Source organism: Capra hircus, chromosome 22, assembly GCF_001704415.2.
Source record: "Capra hircus breed San Clemente chromosome 22, ASM170441v1, whole genome shotgun sequence".
NCBI classification, from domain to species: Eukaryota; Metazoa; Chordata; class Mammalia; order Artiodactyla; family Bovidae; genus Capra; species Capra hircus.
The window spans coordinates 53,882,175-53,898,585 of NC_030829.1; the positions used below are offsets into that span (position 1 = coordinate 53,882,175).

General features: G+C 44.9%; 1 protein-coding gene across 2 annotated transcripts in view; it reads right to left on the reverse strand.

Moving 5' to 3' along the window:
* The window catches only part of LARS2 (leucyl-tRNA synthetase 2, mitochondrial), a 146,667-nt gene extending 140,456 nt beyond the window's left edge, over positions 1-6,211 (reverse strand). The window contains exons 1-2 of one of the 2 annotated variants that reach the window (XM_005696049.3): positions 6,001-6,211; positions 1,033-1,287 (exon numbers count right to left, since the gene is read on the reverse strand). In XM_005696049.3, coding sequence (XP_005696106.2) covers positions 1,033-1,266 — 234 coding nt within the window. In that variant the 5' untranslated portion in view covers positions 1,267-1,287; positions 6,001-6,211. The remainder of the gene's footprint in view (positions 1-1,032; positions 1,288-6,000) is intronic. The other variant, XM_005696050.3, reaches the window with a different exon arrangement.

A 16,411-nucleotide genomic window follows, 5' to 3' on the forward strand; every position in this document is an offset into this window, starting at 1 on the left:
ACTGGAGTAGGTTGCCATTTCCTTCTCCATGGGATCTTCCCGACCCAGGGATCAAACCTGGATCTCCCGCATTGTAGGCAGACACTTTACCGTCTGAGCTACCAGGGAAGCCCCAATCGAACATAAAGTTTATATTATTTGACTGGTAACTATTATGAAAGAATGGTCAGAATTTTAAGAGTAAAACTGGACTTAGTAGTGGTGTACTCTAATCAAATTCAACATTTCATGTAACAAACCACAGCTTCCATATTGTGACCAATATTGAGAGGTAAGGGTTAACACATCTAAGATTGATTCCCACCAGGCCGGCCTCCCAGAGAAGGAGCTGACTTCTCGCAGAGTATGCCATGGAAACTGGTTACAGCCAAGTGCTTTAAGACAATTAATTCAGGTAGAGCGCTGAGCTGGTGCAGACAGACTAGAAGCCAAGAGTCCACTAACTTATATACCTGTGACCATGAGGTTGGACCCCAGCTCCAGGTAACACCAGGGAAGGGCTGGGACCTCCCAAACCAAGATGGCAGAGCAGGTTTGGAGGCCAAGATCATTCTAGGGCCAAGAGAGACACTTCTCAGAACATGCCACTTAAAAGTCCACAGCTGAGAGGCCCACATGCCCCTCCTGGAGTCTCCTATCTGACTCTGCCAGATCCCTGCATGTCGCCCCACCGGGCAGAGGACCACAGAGAAGCTGACATCTGCTATAGCTCCTGTCTGGGTGAGCTCCCCCAGTAAATGCAGCTCTAGAATGCCGAGTGTGGCACCATCCGTATGCACCTCACTGAGACTCCTCCAAGCACCATCCTGGTCTCATCCCAGGGACCCATCACCAGCATCCTGGGAAGCAGGTGGGCACTACTATTACCACTGCTTATTTTCAATTAAAAAAAAAATTTTGACGCCTAGAGAGATTTGGTTCTTTGGCTCAAGGTCACATACTCAATAACTTATTTGAATCCAGGCAATCTGACCCCAGGCCACGCCCTTCACCCCTCTTCTCAACCCTTCCAGTGTCTCGTAGGATACTCACATCTGCTTCTGAAGCCTTGAAGGTCTGGTCTTTTATTCGCTGATGCCACCATTCCTCCACATCCTTTCTTGTCTGCAGTGTATACTCCTTGGTCCACTCCCCCGTGGCACTGTAAATCCCTCGGGACCATCCTGGAATCACTCTCCTTCCCCACTTAATGACATCTGGCCCATCGTGTAGCTGCCTTTTCAGAAGACAGGCATATAAACCCAGCCTCTGCCAAGAAGGAGCCATTCTTCAAAAGGTGGAAAGGGCCTGAAAGAGAGAGTGGAAAATACACATGTGAGCCACCCAGAACCTCCCGGAGCTCCTCCTTCCATTCAGCACAGCCAGCATTCACAGGCTTTCCTCTTACTTTGATGATTTCTTTCCCTGAAAAGAATATTTTAGAAGTGCAGTCAAGAAAAACACAAACTTTTTTAATGGAAAATATTAAAGATGTTCTATGCTCCCAAACAGCAAAGATACAAAAGCCCCATAGGAACAAAAGGAGACCACCACCTGGGCCAGCACCAGCCACAACCTCACAGCTTGCATGGGGAGCAGCGGAGGCCTCTCCCTTGCCTTTAGGCCAGTCTAGGGTCTGTCTGGCAGGCTTCACATCCCATCATCCAGGCTTCCAAAGAGCTCTAAGCACATCTGGGCTTGGCCTTAGGCTCAAATATCAGAAGAGCTCTTGAACACAGGCCTCCCAGGAAGACCGGAGACTCTAAGCTATGATCAGCATCCTTCATACACACTACAAGTTAAATATACTCAGTAGGCTGAGCCAGGAAATAACCATTATTTAGAAGACTCTTATTCACTTACTTCATTCATTTACCAAATATTTATTGAGGTCCACATACTATTCCAGGCACTGGGGATACAGCAGTGAACAAAAATAGAGTCCCTTCTTACATGGCACTTATACACTAGCAGAGAAAAACAGATAAGAAACGAACAGATGGTGAGAGGGGCAGGGTGGTATGAAGTGGGGCATTGGGATTGACATGTACACTACTATGTATAAAACAGATAACTAATCACAACAGACTATAGCACAGGAAACTCTGCTCAATGATGCTCTGTAGTAACATAAATGCGAAGGAAATCCGTGAGGCTGATTCACTGCTGTACAGCAGAAACTAACACAACACTGTACAGCAAATATACCCACCCCACCCTCCCCCACCCGCCAAAAACAGAAAGAAAGGACAAATAAATATACAGCATGTGTAACAGGGATGAGTACTATGGTTTTTGGAAAACAATCCACAGGGCTCACCAAGGCATCCAGCTGCGATTCAAAATTCAGCTTAAATGTTGCATTGGTTTCCTCCAACAGTGAATTCCAGAAATGACCTCATGGAAGAAGCTTCATGATTTATCATTTTGCTAAAGCCTGAGGTGACAGTTCATCAAATATTTAAGAAGTATGACTAAACAGCCTAAACTTTCTGCCTTCCTACATAACAGCATTCGCTACAGTGCAGAAACAAATGAAAACAGATCTCTCAAAACCAGACAGAAAATGAAGAAAAAAACTGCCACTCTTAAGCTGGAGCAGAGACATTACTTTGCCAACAAAGGTCCGTCTAGTCAAGGCTATGGTTTTTTCAGTAGTCATGTATGCATGTGAGAGTTGGACTGTGAAGAAAGCTGAACGCCGAAGAATTGATGCTTTTGAACTGTGGTGTTGGAGAAGGCTCTTGAGAGTCCCTGGACTGCAAGGAAATCCAACCAGTCCATTCTAAAGGAGATCAGTCCTGGGTGTTCTTTGGAAGGAATGATGCTAAAGCTGAAACTCCAGTACTTTGGCCACCTCATGTGAAGAGTTGACTCATTGGAAAAGACTCTGCTGCTGGGAGGGATTGGGGGCAGAAGGAGAAGGGGATGACAGAGGATGAGATGGCTGGATGGCATCACCGACTCGATGGACATGAGTTTGAGTGAACTCCGGGAATTGGTGATGGACAGAGAGCCCTGGCGTGCTGTGATTCATGGGGTCGCAGAGAGTCGGACACGACTGAACAACAGAACTGAACTGAACTGAACTGAAGCTGGCTTTAATTCTTGATCCTCTGAAAATTTTGTCCACATCCACTGGGGTCTAGTCTATTTAGCAAAGGTTCCAGGTCATAAATGCTGCCAAGAGGGTTCATTATAGACTTATATAAGCGAGTTTCACGCATACAAAATGGCATCACAAGTGTTGACATTTTACAAGTGGGTCTGCAAAAGTTCTTGACATACCAGTTCTCACTGTACTCAACCCCTCTTGCTTCTTTGTGGGTGGAATCAGAAACAGACCAAATAAAACAAACAAGCAAAACACCTCCCTTCCTATCCACTCAGGGCTTCCCTGGTGGCTCAGAGGTTAAAGCACCTGCTTGCAATGTGGGAGATCTGGGTTCGATCCCTGGCTGGGGAAGATCCCCAGGAGAAGGAAATGGCAACCCACTCCAGTATTCTTGCCTGGAGAATCCCATGGATGGAGGAGCCTGGTGGGCTACAGTCCACTGGGCCACAAAGAGTCGGACACGACTGAGTGACTTCACTTTCTTTCACTTTCACCTTCCTATCTAATGGGCTTGGCTATTTTAAAGTGTGTAGATTTGACTATTGATACCAGGGTAAACTATGCAATTAGTTGACTATCAGCAATTTCATATGACCAACCTAATATATACAGACATTTTGTACAATTAAGGCAATTACATTTATTTTGAGGAGTTTGATTTCTACATAATTAGAACCATCATAGAGTCATGGACTTTCTGGTTCTCTAGTTAAGCCAGTGTTTTTATATCTTTGCAAGCTAAGGAATGGTAATTTAGCAGAGGGCACAGAGATACCTGCAATTTCTCTCTGAGACTGCATTCCTTAAGAACACATAAGGAGACACAGAAAGAATGGAAGAGGATGGAATTATAAAAATACAAAGCTGACCTGAACCACAGTCTTACAAGCTCTTTGTTTTGATGCTGGTTAACTCCACTCGTGTGTGCTCAGTTGTGTCAGACTCTTTGCAACCCCATGAACTGCAGCCCACCAGGCCCCTCTGTCCACGGGATTTTCCAGGCAAGAATACTGGAGTGGGTTGCCATTTCCTTCTCCAGGGCACCTTCCCAATCCAAGGATCAAACCCAGGTTTCCTGTGTCTCCTGCAGTGGCAGCTGGATTCTTTACCACTGAGCTACCTGGGAAGTCCAGAGTAAATGCCACATAGATTAAAGAGTTTTTAAAAATACCATAGAACAAGAAAAAAACAGAGTATGTGCTAATTCTGTACAAGGTGCAGGACATTCCATCCTAGCATAAAAGCAATCGAGGAATTCAAAAGAAAAAATATTAATAAAACTCTCTAAAAAATGTAAAAAACCTGCATATCAAAAACACCATGAACCTAGGAGCTCCCCTGGAGGTCGCTGTTAAGACTTCACAATTCCAATGCAGGTGGCACAGGTTTGATCTCTGGTTAGAATATCACACATGCCGAATAGTGCAGTCAAACAAACAAACAAAAAGCCATGAACAAAATTGGAAGCAAACAATAAGCTGAAAGAAAACTGCTAAAACTACAAAAAAATATTACCCTTCCCTATAAAGAATTCACATATAAAAAGAGAAACATCAAAAACCTAATTTTAAAAGTTGGCAAAGAAGAAAAGAAGATATACAAATGACTTACAAATATAAGAAAAAAGAATGACTTTATAACGAAACAAAGAAATGCACATTAGAATAACAAGGAAACATATTGCTTATCCCATTGGCAAAAATTTGTTATGAAAAAAAAATGTGCACTTTTATACACTGCTGGAGGAATGTAAATTTATTCCACCTCCCTGGGGAGCAATGTAATATATGTGTCAAGATCCTTTAAGAAAAGTCCACACCCTTAATGTTAGGGGAACCCCAAAACTCAGGCAGACTCAGCACACAGTGCACTCAGGGTTAAGATTTACTGCAGCCCTGGAGTTCAGTTCAGTTCCCTTCTTTCACTTCCCAGGCCCTGCTATGGGCCACTCCACCACCAAAGCCCTGATGGACACTGCCTCTTGCTGATAAAGAGCAGTCATTTTATTCGAGCACCATGCCCCTACATTGAATATGAAAGGTGTGACTCATGTTCTGTGTTATGATCAACTTGGCCCTCTTCTTCCTTAGCTCTATCACATCCAGCTCCTTGCCTAAATGTTTGGAACCTTGTCTCTTCTACTACATCCTTCCAAAGCATCAATCCCCATTATTCCATTCCTCTTTAAGAATCAGCCCTGACCTCAACTTCACTTAGGGTTGAAGTTTTTTGAGAATGGTGGGGGTACCAGCACGTGACCATAGGAGAGGCCTGAGAACTGGACCCAAAACGACAATCATATAGGGATAGAGAAACCTAGGAGAACAGTAGGAAAAGATAGGCAAAGAAACAGAGTATGTGGGGAAAGCACAGGACGCAGCGTGCGCCCAAAAGAAAGTGTGCAAAAAAGTACCTGGGAAATTAACAAGGAGCCAAGTTATGTGCAAACAAAACAACTAAATCTCTATGTGACTTTGGAGAAATTATTTCCTGTCCACAACACCAGCTTCTCCTTAAAATGAAGGGGTAAATCCAGATGATCTCTGAGGACCATCGAGCCCTAACATGCTGTGACAATCATCTGTGGGTCACGAGATGAGGTGGGCAAAGATTCAGGGACCAACTGGGGTAATGGCAGAGTGGAGAGAGGGACTTGAGTACAAAACTGCGTACATATACGTTTTTCCGGGAAAGGGCCCAGAGCTATCAACGGAGTCGGTGGCTCAAAGAGTCTTAAGATCTGGATCTCAGAGACTTTTCCAATTAGGAAACCGCACAGCTCCGAGATCACCGAACCCAGACCGCACTTTCCCTTTTGGCTCCCTGCAAGTCGAAATCTATCGATCTGGGGAGAGAGGAGATCAGGTCGCGTCTTGAGTCCCGCTGAGCCCAGGTCAGGGGTTTACCTGCTCACAGGCTCTGGCCTGCGGCTCCTTACTCCTCGGTTCCCACCTTAAGCGAACACGGCCCGGACAGTCACCATGGGCGCCGCCATGTTGGCAGAACAACAACTTTATCGATAGTGGCCGCCACAGACACAGACAGGCGGTAGCAGAGCCGAAGGAGGCGGAGCGCTGCCTGGTCCCGACTCCCGGCATTCCTTGAGGCCGGGGTCGCCGCACTACAGTCCCGGGTTCCGCTCTTCGGTCACTGGCACCGCCTCCTGGCTCCAAGCCCCGCCTTTGGACCCAGTACTCCACCCAGAGTCTGGTGACTGCGAAACTCTGAACGCACAAGAATCAGATTCTTAATTGCAGCAGACGTGTGAAAGCCATCAGTTTAGTGCTCCTAGGCGGCACGTGGTGTAAAGACCACTGGAGGAAACCTGAGGCCACAGTTCGAAGTCCATCCTCCTCCTTTCTCAACTTCTTGATCCTTAATGGACCACGTGGTGGTTAAGACATCTTCCACCACATCCGTGGTCTAGCTCTGGGAGGGGAATTACCTGGCTAAAGCTGGAAATAAAGTGTTTTCCTCACTTGACACTTGGGCTGGGTGTCACCAAAGCATGATACCTGACCACCCACTTTCCTAAAAGAGTTTATGTATGGTCAGTAGAAGACACTGTGTGCAAATATGCACCAGATAGTCCCCAGACCAGCAAACCACCCAGACGCTAGTCTCTTGCCAAATTCCAAGTCTTTAATAACAGTTTCCTGACAGTTCAAAATCCAAATATTTTGTCATTAAGTGTACACTTCAAACCAGCATCAACTTCACTTGCTAGGAATGTGGAATCTCAGCCCCTATCCCAGACCTGCTGAATTGGACTCTGCATTTTAACAAATCTCTAGGGAATTCTTAGGCACACTTAAGTTTGAGACTCACTGTCTTAGAATGTGAGAGTTAGAAACAATCTTGAGAACACTCTAGTCCAGCAGGCTCATTTTACCAAGCTGCAAGATCAAGCCAGTCAATCCTAAAGGAAATCAGCCCTGAATATTCTTTGGAAGGAATGATCCTGAAGCTGAAGCTCCAATACTTTCGCCACCTGATACAAAGAGCCGCCTCGTTGGATAAGACCCTGATGCTGGGAAAGATGGAAAGCAGGAGAAGGGGACAATGGAGAACTGAAGAATAAAACTGAGGCCCAATGGAGCTGTTTAGCTCAAGATCACAGCAACCAAGTCAGTACAGTCACCCCAAGGTATCCCAGGACCCTTTGAGAATATAAAAATCCAAGGATGTTCAAGTCTCTCACTAAAATGGTATGATATTTGCATATAACCTATGCACATCCTCTTGTACACTTTAAAATCATCTCTAGATTATCTGTTAATACCTTATACAGTGAAAATACTATGTAAATATCAAACTGTGGGAAATTCTTCAAGAGATGGGAATACCAAACCACCTGACCTGCCTCCTGAGAAACTTGTATGCAGGTCAAGAAGCAACAGTTAGAACCAGACATGGAACAATGGACTGGTTCAGAACTGGGAAAGGAGTAAGTCAAGGCTATATATTGTCATCCTGCTTATTTAATTTACATGCAGAGTACATCATGCGAAATGGCAGGCTGGATGAAGCACAAGCTGGAATCAAGATTGCCAGGAGAAATATCAATAACTTCAGATATGCAGATGAAACGACCCTCATGGAAGAAAGTGAAGAGGAACTACAGAGCCTCTTGATGAAAGTGAAGAGAAGAGTGAAAAAGCTAGCTTAAGACTCAACATTCAAGAAACTAAGATTATGGCATCCGGTCCCATCATTTCATGGCAAATAGATGGGGAAACAATGGAAACAGTGACAGACTTTCATTTCTTGGGCTCCAAAATCACTGCAGATGGTGACTGAAGCCATGAAATTAAAAGACACTTGCTCCTTGGAAGAAAATCTATGACCCACCTAGACAGCATATTAAAAAGCAGAGACATTACTTTGCCAACAAAGGTCTGTCTAGTCAGAGCTATGGTTTTTCCAATAGTCATGTATGGATGTGAGAGTTGGACCACAAAGAAAGCTGAACGCCAGAGGATCTATGCTTTTGAACTGTGGTGTTGGAGAAAACTCTTGAGAGTCCCTTACCCTGCAAGGGGATCAAACCAGTCAATCCTAAAGGAAATCAGTCCTGAATATTCATTGGAAGGACTGAAGCTGAAGGTGAGGCTCCAATAGTTTGGCCACCTGATGAGAAGAACTGACTCATTAGAAAAGACCCTGATGCTGGGAAAGATTAAAGACAGGAGGAGAAGGGGACAACAGAGGATGAGATGGTTGGATGGCATCACCAACTCGATGGACATGAGTTTGAGCAAGCTCCAGGAGATGAGGAAGGACAGGGAAGCCTGGTGTGCCGCAAAAAGTTGGACACAACTGAGCAACTGAACAACAATAACAATGTAAATGCTATGTAAATTGGTGCCAGTGCTTTCTGGAACTTTCTGGAATTGGGAGGCAGGGATATTTCTCATCTGTGGTTGGTTGAATCCACTGATGTAGAATCACGGATACAGGTGGTTCAGTGTAAAAGTTCTGGTATTCAAAATTGGGTCTCTAACACCTGCTAAAATAATGCCCTTCCCAAAGTGCAGAATGAAGGATCATTAGCTAAGACAACTTCCAGGCCAACCTCTCATTTCGAAGATAAGGATGCACTGAGGTCCAGAGATTGGATACAGCTTAAGATCACACAGGTAGCTGATGGCAGAACGTCAGAAGCACTGACTCTCACATTAACATACCACACAAAGTAACATACCCTTCAAGAGTGTCATGCTGTATGCACATATAACTCGCATGCCCTTTCCCTAATTTACCCAAAACACTAAATTCCAAGTGGCCTCACCTTTATTTTGATTCAAAATACCTCTTTCCTCCTATGAATTAAAGTTAATGCTGACATTTCTAGGAGGTTATTTCAAATAGAATTTTTCTAACATTTCACTTGCTTTACTGGAAAATTGCTATTTTTACATCAAACAAGGCAGTAGCATGAAAGTAAATTCCTTCCGCTCTTACAGAGCTTGCTACAAAGATCCATTATTAAATGAAACACACAAGCTGCTGGGCTGTGTAAAAAGTTATCCCACTTTCAATTTTGCAAAAAGGAAAGGGAATACAGGAAATACATGTGTCAGTATATGCATGGAAAGAAATCTAGAAGAATATGTCTCATACTATTTATTTCCTGTGATGATCTCTAGGAACAGTGTTTCCACAGGTCTTTCTCTACAAGTTTTCTATGTTCCTTTTGCTTTTTCTATTAGCTTGTGTGGTAGGCTGAATAGTGGTCCCCAAAGATAGCTAGGTCCTAATCCTTAAAACCTGTGAATATTATTGTATATGGCAAAAGAGACTTCACAGTGTGATTAAATTAAATATCTTGGAGTTGAGATTAAATGTTACTTTTCTTCCGAATGTTACTTTTCTTCCAACTTATTAACTCATGTATCCTTTAATGGCCGGCATGCGACCTTCAACTGGAACCATCTCCCACCCCCATGTTTTCCCCTCCAGCTTCCCTGCATGCTTCTCTGGGAGTCTCACCTGCCTTGATTTTTGCTCTAACAGCCAGGCCCTGCATCAGGACATGGGTGGACAAGGATAAAGAAAACAGGCTTCCCTGACCTCAGGGAGACTCTCATAGGCAAACTGTTTCTCTAGTTCTCTCTGCCTGGTCCCCCTGCCTTTCCTGCCATCCGTGCGCCTTTCATGTTATGGCGTCTGATCCTCCAAGTTTCTCTTCTTCTTCCTCCTCCTCCTCCTCCTCCTCCTCCTCCTTCCTCTCTTCACAGCCACCCTCTTGGATGGTCTCTTTCTGGTCCCTTCCACACCACCTCCTCACCCTTTACCCTCCTCACCTTGCCCCGCCTACCCTGTTGAAACCTACCAAATTTCAGACATTCTGGATTCATTCAAGCACTGTTCAAAAAATTTTAATGACCAAAATCCTGAGTTCTTTGTGGACTCCTTTAACATCTTTGAGTTTTATTTGAATCGCTGCCCAGCTTTACTCCTCTACCCTTTGTTCATTTTCCCTGCCTCTTGCACCTTGCTCTGCACTCTCTTTGTTTAATACAAAAGCCTGTGTGTCAGAAATTTCTAGGAATAGAGGGGGTCTCCATTTCTTCAATTGTTTCTTCCCTTAGTGTAAAAATAAGTCTTTTCCCCTGTTTACCTCACTAGGTAAAGTAAACTCACTAGAAATGACTTCGAGGTGCAAGAGTAATAAATAATTCCAACTTGACATTTATTCCCATGCTTTTGTGACCTTTTAAAAAATGAATCCTGGGGCAGCCATGTAAATTCTTATCTGAGCTGTCATGTTTCAGACATTGATTCAAATGTTTCAGGCACAACTTTCAGGCCTCCATTATAGAGAGGCAAGCAAGATTCTTGCTACTTTATAGATGGTTTTTCAATAAAAATGTCCCAGCTGTGATAGTCAAATCACTGAAGGTATAGATAGGCTTATTACCTATGATTTTTCTCTCTTATCTATTCCTCCCCATTATCTGGTCACTGCTTCTGGACTTCCCTTTAAAAAACAAAACAAAACCTTCTAAATATGTCTTAAGAACTTGACCTCACCCCACATACCATAGGTCTGAGGTCTGGCTTAATCCAATCCAGCCATTCCATCCCCTGACCACAGAGATGGTTGAGGCAAGCATAGTATCTCAACTAGACTGACCAGAGGAAAGCCCAGGACTTCTGCGGGGAACACTAGAACCCAGATTCTTTTCCCTGCTGTGTGGAAATAAAAATCTCAGGAGTTGCAGCAGCCATCCCAGAACCAGCTAGATGAGTCTGCTAAGAATCAAGGCAGGAAGCTGAGAGACAAATTGGGTCCTGGTGCTACTGACGGATCTGCCATCAAGCCCTACCTGAAGCCAACTGCCTCAGAATCCTCTTTCCAACTAGGCCTCAACTTATGGACTTCTGTGTCTATCTCTGCATGACCCAATCATGCCAAAAATCCTGCAAAGTCAGTCTGGCCAGATTCCCTCTGCCCTTCATCATCCTCCACCAACTCCCAAGTGATGTCTGATCATCCTGGCCTGCCTTTAGCAAGAATCCTGTTAGGCTGGCTTAGCCAGGCTCTCCCCTTACCCTTGATGTTTCCTATTAGTAATTTTCCATCCACTGACCCTCATTCTGCTCCTTGGCTATAAACTTCCACTTTTCCTTATCATATTCAGAGCTAAGCCTGATCTTTCTCCCCTCCCACAAAACCCCACTGCAGCAGTCCCTATACCTACAGCAAAAGTCATTCTGAATAAAGCCTGCCTCACTATTTTAACTAGTGTCATGAATAGCTTTTTTCTTTAGTAGTTCTTGCTGACATGAAAGTTAAGCCTAGGGACTTCCCTGGTGGTCCAGTGGTTTAACAATCTGCCTGCCAGCGCAGGGGACACAGGTTCGATACCTGTCCAGGAAGATGGAACACGCTGTAGAGCAACTAAGCCTGTGTGCCACAACCACTGAGCCTGCATGCCCAGAGCCCATGCTCCGCAACAAGAGAAGCCACCGAAATGAGAAGCCCCTGCAACACAACGAGAGAAGAGCCGCGGCTCACTGCAACTAGCAGTGATCAACAGCCTCAGACAGGCGGATGATACCATTCTAAAGGCCGAAAGCACAGAGGAACGAAAGAGCCTCTTGATAAGGGTGAAGGAGGAGGATGACTGAGCTGGCTTAAGACTATATGATAAAAAAACTAAGATCATGATGTCTGCCCTCATTACTGCATGGCAAATAGAAGGGGAAAAGATGGAAGTAGTGACAGATATCTTCTTCTTGGGCTCCAAAACCACTGCAGACGGTGACCGCAGCCATGAAATCAGAGGATGACTGCTTCTTGGCAGGAAGGCGATGACAAACCTAGACAGTGTGTTGAAAAGCAGAGACATTACTCTGAGAACAAAGGTTCATATAGTCAAGGCTATGGTCTTCCCAGTGGTCACCCACGGTTGTGAGAGCTGGACCATAAAGAAGGCAGAATGCCAAAAAATTGATGCCATTGAACTATGGTGCTGGAGAAGACTCCTGAAAGTCCCTTGGACAACAAGGAGATCAAACCAGTCGATCTTAAGGGAGATCAACCCTGAATATTCACTGGAAGGAATGATGCTGAAGCTGAAGCTCCAGTATTTTGGTCATCTGATGTGAACAGACGACTCAATGGAAAAGTCCTTGATGCTGGGAAAGATTGAGGGGAGGAGAAGAGGGCGTCAGAGAATGAGATGGCTGGATGGCATCACCAATGCAATGAACGTGAACTTGGGCAAACCCTGGGAGATGGTGGGGGACAGGGAGGCCTGGCATGCTGCAGTCCATGGGGTCGCAGAGGCAGACACGACTGGGTGCCTGAACAACTCTGCAACTAGAGGAAACCTGTTTGCAGCAGCAAAGACCCAGTGCAGCCATAAATAATAAAATTAAGTAAAGAAAGATAGTTAAGCCTAGCACTGACGGGTCAAAAAACTCATAATGATCTTTGCAAAGCCAGCATCGTAGACATCCGTAGATGGGAGAAGATTCATTTCTGAAGAGCCGTCTTGGTTTTGAGTGATCTAGAGTACAATCAGTACATATTCCCCTAGGTGCCTGATATTAAAAAGTACCCCTTAGATAGTACATTCAAAAGCAGAGACATTACTTTGCCGACTAAGGTCCGTCTAGTCAAGGCTATGGTTTTTCCTGTGGTCATGTATGGATGTGAGAGTTGGACTGTGAAGACGGCAGAGTGCCGAAGAATTGATGCTTTTGAACTGTGGTGTTGGAGAAGACTCCTGAGAGTCCCTTGAACTGCAAGGAGATCCAACCAGTCCATTCTGAAGGAGATCAGCCCTGGGATTTCTTTGGAAGGAATGATACTAAAGCTGAAACTCCAGTACTTTGGCCACCTCATGAGAAGAGTTGACTCATTGGAAAAGACTCTGATGCTGGGAGGGATTGGGGACAGGAGGAGAAGGGGACGACAGAGGATGAGATGGCTGGATGGCATCACTGACTCGATGGACGTGAGTCTGAGTGAACTCAGGGAGATGGTGATGAACAGGGAGGCCTGGCGTGCTGCGATTCATGGGGTCGCAGAGTCGGACACGACTGAGCGACTGAATTGAACTGAACTGAACTGAACCCCTTTTGGCCTCCTTTCCAGGATATAAAGTTTGCTGAAAAAGATTTCTTTTGTTGAGTTTTAAAATTTTATGTTCTCCCTCTACCCCATGCCTTAGCTGTTCTTGAGTATATATGAAAAAAGCCACTTGGAGTGATTTATACCACAATTATCTTTGGATGCTGAGACCAACCTTGGGATTAAGCTTTTAATCTGTTCATTATAGGGAAGGAAAAAATAGTTTCCATTGCTGCAAATCTCCTTAGGCCTTGTGATTGCTTCTAGAAAAAGATAATCCTATTTGAAGAAATACTAAATGTACAAGACAGTATTGAGTTACATTTGACCTAAAGAGATTCAGAATTCTTATTATTAGGAAGATGCCCTGGAGAAGGGCATGGCAACCTATTCCAGTATTCTTGCCTGGAGAATCCCAGGGAGAGAGGAGCCTGGCGAGCCACAATCCATGGGGTTGCAAGAGTGGGACACGACTGAGCAACTAAACCACCACCACCAACAGGCTGAGAGTGGGCTTTGGGTTACTCGTATGTATTTGCAAATGTGTAAAATGTACTTTGTCCATCTTTTGGTGATATCTGCAATTTTAATGTATGCGGATGCTCAGTTGCGTCCAACTCTTTGGGACCCCATGGACTGTAGCCCCCCAGGCTCCTCTGCCCATGGGATTTCCCAAACAAGAATACTGGAGTGGGTTGCCATTTCCTCCTCCAGAGGATCTTCCCGACCCAGGGACTGAACCCTTCTCTCTCCTGTATTGCAAGTGGATTCTGTACCCATTGAGCCAACACAATTTTAATAAATAAAAGCTAATAAGGTCTCCTAGATCCTACATCTCCGCTATTAATTTGGCAGTTAGTCAGGCCATCTTCTGACAACACCTGTAGAGGCAATTAGCCTTGAGTTTATGTGTGCCCTTTCTTCCAAAGTAGACAATAAATTAAGTCGATGAGTATGCTCCTCTGATCCTTGATGAGCAGCACAGTTTTGTACACAGAGGACAGCAAGTTGTGTGTCAGTCCCAAAGATCTAGTTAAGTGTGTGACAGCCGAAATTGTACAGCACACAGACAGGGAAACACAGGCTTCAGTTCCCTACTCTGCCCAATCTGTGAGGTGTAGGAGTCATGAACAGAAAGAATCTAACAAGTGCCGGTTACACAGAGGGAGCTTAAGAACTGGTGGCCTGGTATTAGCAGGAACCATAATGTAACCGTCCCTTAAGGTCCTGCAGTGGCTGGAAGGACTTGCTGGTATGTTCTTCACCCAACAGTGGCTTCCCAATGCATGCATGCTTAGTCTGTAAGTCGTGTCCAACTATTTGCGACCTCATGGACCATAGCCTGCCAGGCTCTTCTGTCCATGGGATTCTCCAGGCAAGAATACTGGAGAGGATTACCATGCCCTCCTCCAGGGGATATTCCTGACCCAGGGATCCAACCTGCGTCTCTTGCGTCTCTTGCGTCTCCTGCATTGGCCCGTGGGCTCTTCACCACTGAGCCACCTGGGACTTCCCAGTGGCTGGTGGTAAACACATCCTAAGTAGAGAGGATGACGCTAAAAAATCTGTGCTTTTCTTCCTAGTTCCCTTTCAGAACAACCAGGCTGTGTATCTGAGGAGCACTCTGGAGTTCTTTCTATTAATAATCTCCTCCCTTTTTTCTCCCTCTTCATTCCCTGTGGCCCTTATTACCTGCCTTGTCCCTTTTCTCCTCCCCTACAGAGTTTCTAAGTCTTTAAGACAAACCAGCCTTTTTCTTACAATGTTGGTTGCTTTCATAGCAGTTTGTAGTCTTTATGCTGAATGACTTCCTTCCCACCAGGGTAGAAGATGAAAATAAAGGGGGGAAAGGGACCAAAAATCTCGCATGGCCAAACAGTAACAATGATAAAATCATCATCATCATTGTCATCTGAATTCTGTACCTGGAACCCAGGGTGAAGGACGAAGGAAGGGGGAGATGGGGAGAAGAGTTACGTTGAGTTCAAGTGCTTGGACCTGGGAGGAGAAGGAAGAGAAAAAAAGGGAAACACAAACAGACTCACAGAGCAGAGAACAGATTTGGGGTTGCCAAGGAGGAAGCAGAGCAGAGGAGGGATGGATGGGGAGTTTGGAGTTAGCAGATGCCAACAATTACGTACAGAATGGATAAATCACAAGGTCCTACTGTATAGCGTGGGGAACCATATTCAATATCTTGAGACAAGCCATAATGGAAAAGAATATAAAAAATAATGCACTGGCCTCTCCTTTGGGGTCGGCCCACCCTCACACCTTGAACGTGTACTTTCCTTTTCTTGCCTAATAAAACTCTGAGCTGTAACCGAGCTGTAACACTGGTCCGCCATTTCAAATCTTTGCTGTGGCGAGACAGAAACGAGGAAATTATACACTCTCCCGACATATCTGATGCCGTGACCTGGATGTAACCTGTCTGAAGCAATCTTAGCTCAGCCCCCACGAGGTGGAGGCCAAGCACAGCAGAAGCCAAACTTGGTGAAAGCTCACACTGTAGAAGCTGAATGTGATGGAAATGTATCACAGTAGAAGTGACCAAGAAGCCTGCGTGCTGGAAACCAGGACAGCAAAAACAAACTCAGCAGAAAGCTCATGCAGCTCAGTCTCAGATTCCAGAAGACCTCTGGTTAAGCAGTCAAGGTACCAAAGCATGACTCCTGGATTCACCATTCATGAGTCAAGCCGTGGAAGAAAGCAGAAGAGGACATTCAATACACCTGTGAGCCCCTGGGAGATCTCAGATACCTATTCAGGACTACAAATGAGTGTCATTCTAGTGAACACCCCCTAAAATTAAGTTTCTGGGGATAAGCTTTCTTAGGACAGCTCTAAAGAGCCAACACAGCTTGGCAGAGGTTGTACTCCAAACTAGAAAGGAGATACATCTCCTGATCCCTGAACAAGGAGGGACTTGAGCCATCTTGAATGAGACATGTTGTTTCTGCATGAATATCTCCAGCTAAGTTGAAGAAAGTCTCACAGTCCTCAAGAAAAACATTCAGATCCTACAGGATCTCAAAAAACAAGCTGGAGAATCCTCAGGGTGGCTACAATCTCTCTTTGGGGGCTCTTTCTCCTAGCGAAGGGGGATTTGGAGTTGGCTAATGCTCCTACTAACCCCTGTTTTCACTGTGTTGACACTGCTTATGGTTGCTCCATGTATGAAAATTGTTTAACCCATTAGTGCTAGTTCAACAAGGATATATATAACT